Genomic DNA, 1844 nt, shown 5'->3' with positions numbered 1-1844 from the left:
GCATATGAATTAACTAGATAAGTTGTATATGAATTAACTAGATAAGACCATCAAACCGCCAAATATATATATATCGACTTAAAAGCTAGGTATAGATTGTTCATTTTAGCACAATTGCAAAGGTATTGCAAGTGAGGTTCGTGTCTGCAATTGCTTTAATGGAAATTCAACATGTTCTCAACATGTTCTAATGGAGACCACGTTAAGCGCCTATACGTATGCGATCAAGCATTGAAAATTGAACTACTTTCCTAAATTGATAGAGACCAGCTAAAAGCAAATGTGATGCAACTTCAATACGATACCGTATATTAACTATACACCTATTAATACACAATAGATAATTGCGTTGGAAGGTTTAATTCAAATAGTATTAAATAATTGTGTTCACTGTGTTTAACGTCCTGCACCGAATCCGGGCGTCCCCCCTATCCGACTACCAAATTGGCCCTGAATTTGACCGGAATTGCTGGTAGTGGCTTGCATGGTGCCGAAACAGTTGGGAGGATTGGGATGCTGTGGTTGCTCATTAAATCGATTCAGAGCCAAATCAGGGTTTTCATATATAGCTTTCCTTTTCATGGTAAGATCGTTTGTCATCGCTTCCATGTTTTTGCAGTAGGCTTCCCATTTGCTTCCCCCAGATCCACTGTTGGCCTTGTACGCTTCCCATCGAATTTCCTCAACCGACCAGTCATCTGTGTTGATTGTTGTGTTTGCAGTGGCAGGAGGAGATTAGGCACATGTTCAAGATTACAGGTACATGTTAAAGATTACAGGTAAATGTTAAAGATTACCGGTGCATGTTAAAGATGACAGGTACATGCTAAAGATTACAGGTACATGTTAAAGATTACCGGTGCATGTTAAAGATGACAGGTACATGCTAAAGACTACAGGTACATGTTAAAGATTACAGGTACATGTTGAAGATTACAGGTACATGTTAAAGATTACAGGTACATGTTAAAGATTACAGGTACATGTTGAAGATTACAAGTACATTTTGAAGATTACAGGTACATGTCAAAGACTACAGGTACAGGTTAAAGATTACAGGTACATGTTGAAGATTACAGGTACATGTTAAAGATTACAGGTACATGTTAAAGATTACAGGTACATGTTGAAGATTACAAGTACATTTTGAAGATTACAGGTACATGTCAAAGACTACAGGTACATGTTAAAGATTACAGGTATATGTTAATGTGCCGAAATTGAATCATGGCTTTTTTTTGTAAATGCTTCATGAAGTGGTCAAAATTTAAAAAAAACCCCAAAACAACAGTTTTAGCCTTTAACGACTGGGACTATATTGTGGCGTTTCACCTGTTTACTCAAACTGCTTCAATACTCAAAACACACTCACTACAAACAAATGAACGAATTATTTTAGAATATCAATAAGGGCGAGGCAGAGCCGCAGAACATATAGTTACAACGCGTCGGGTCAGTCTTCTATTAAATCATCGTGTATATTGATTTCCAATCGTAAATCTCACACATTACAATAAAATCTTAACTATATGCACAGTCAATCACATTTCGTAAAGTGTACCTTCCAATATATTGGTCCTCCTTCGCTCATAGCTAGATACCGCAGCATAACACGTGATTGCGCATGTGTGTGGCCAGTCTTCCAACATCTCCACCTTCACCAGTTGAGTCTCTTTGATCCGTGTGGCGTTTATATTCGTTGCATTGTTGATATTTTTGGCTCCTGGTAATCCACCGAATGTATTTGGCTGTTGGGCGAAACCCATCCTTCCTGATAGAGGATTGCGGCAATACGTGTGAGTCCCAAGAACAAGTGGATGGATAGACTATGACACTTCAATATA

At 38.1% G+C, this 1844-nt stretch overlaps 1 protein-coding gene across 1 annotated transcript; it reads right to left on the bottom strand.

The window, feature by feature from the left end:
* Positions 1-168: 168 nt before the first annotated feature.
* On the bottom strand, positions 169-1775 carry SARC_08260 (hypothetical protein). Its single transcript, XM_014297764.1, has 2 exons — positions 1562-1775; positions 169-698 (listed from the first exon to the last, which is right to left on the bottom strand). The coding sequence occupies exons 1-2, from the start codon at positions 1764-1766 to the stop codon at positions 397-399; spliced, it is 507 nt and encodes a 168-aa protein (XP_014153239.1). The 5' UTR covers positions 1767-1775; the 3' UTR covers positions 169-396.
* Between the last annotated feature and the right edge of the window lie 69 nt (positions 1776-1844).

Source organism: Sphaeroforma arctica (genome assembly GCF_001186125.1).
Source record: "Sphaeroforma arctica JP610 unplaced genomic scaffold supercont1.726, whole genome shotgun sequence".
Classification (NCBI taxonomy): Eukaryota; class Ichthyosporea; order Ichthyophonida; genus Sphaeroforma; species Sphaeroforma arctica.
This window is presented reverse-complemented; position numbering and strand designations above follow the sequence as displayed.

Bases quoted from the DNA above. Each gene is read 5' to 3' on its own strand.
- SARC_08260 (XM_014297764.1), bottom strand. From the start codon at position 1,766: ATGGGTTTCGCCCAACAGCCAAATACATTCGGTGGATTACCAGGAGCC. The intron at 699-1,561 runs GTACACTTTACG...CAATCAACACAG, and splicing joins GAGGACCAATATATTGGAAG to ATGACTGGTCGGTTGAGGAA.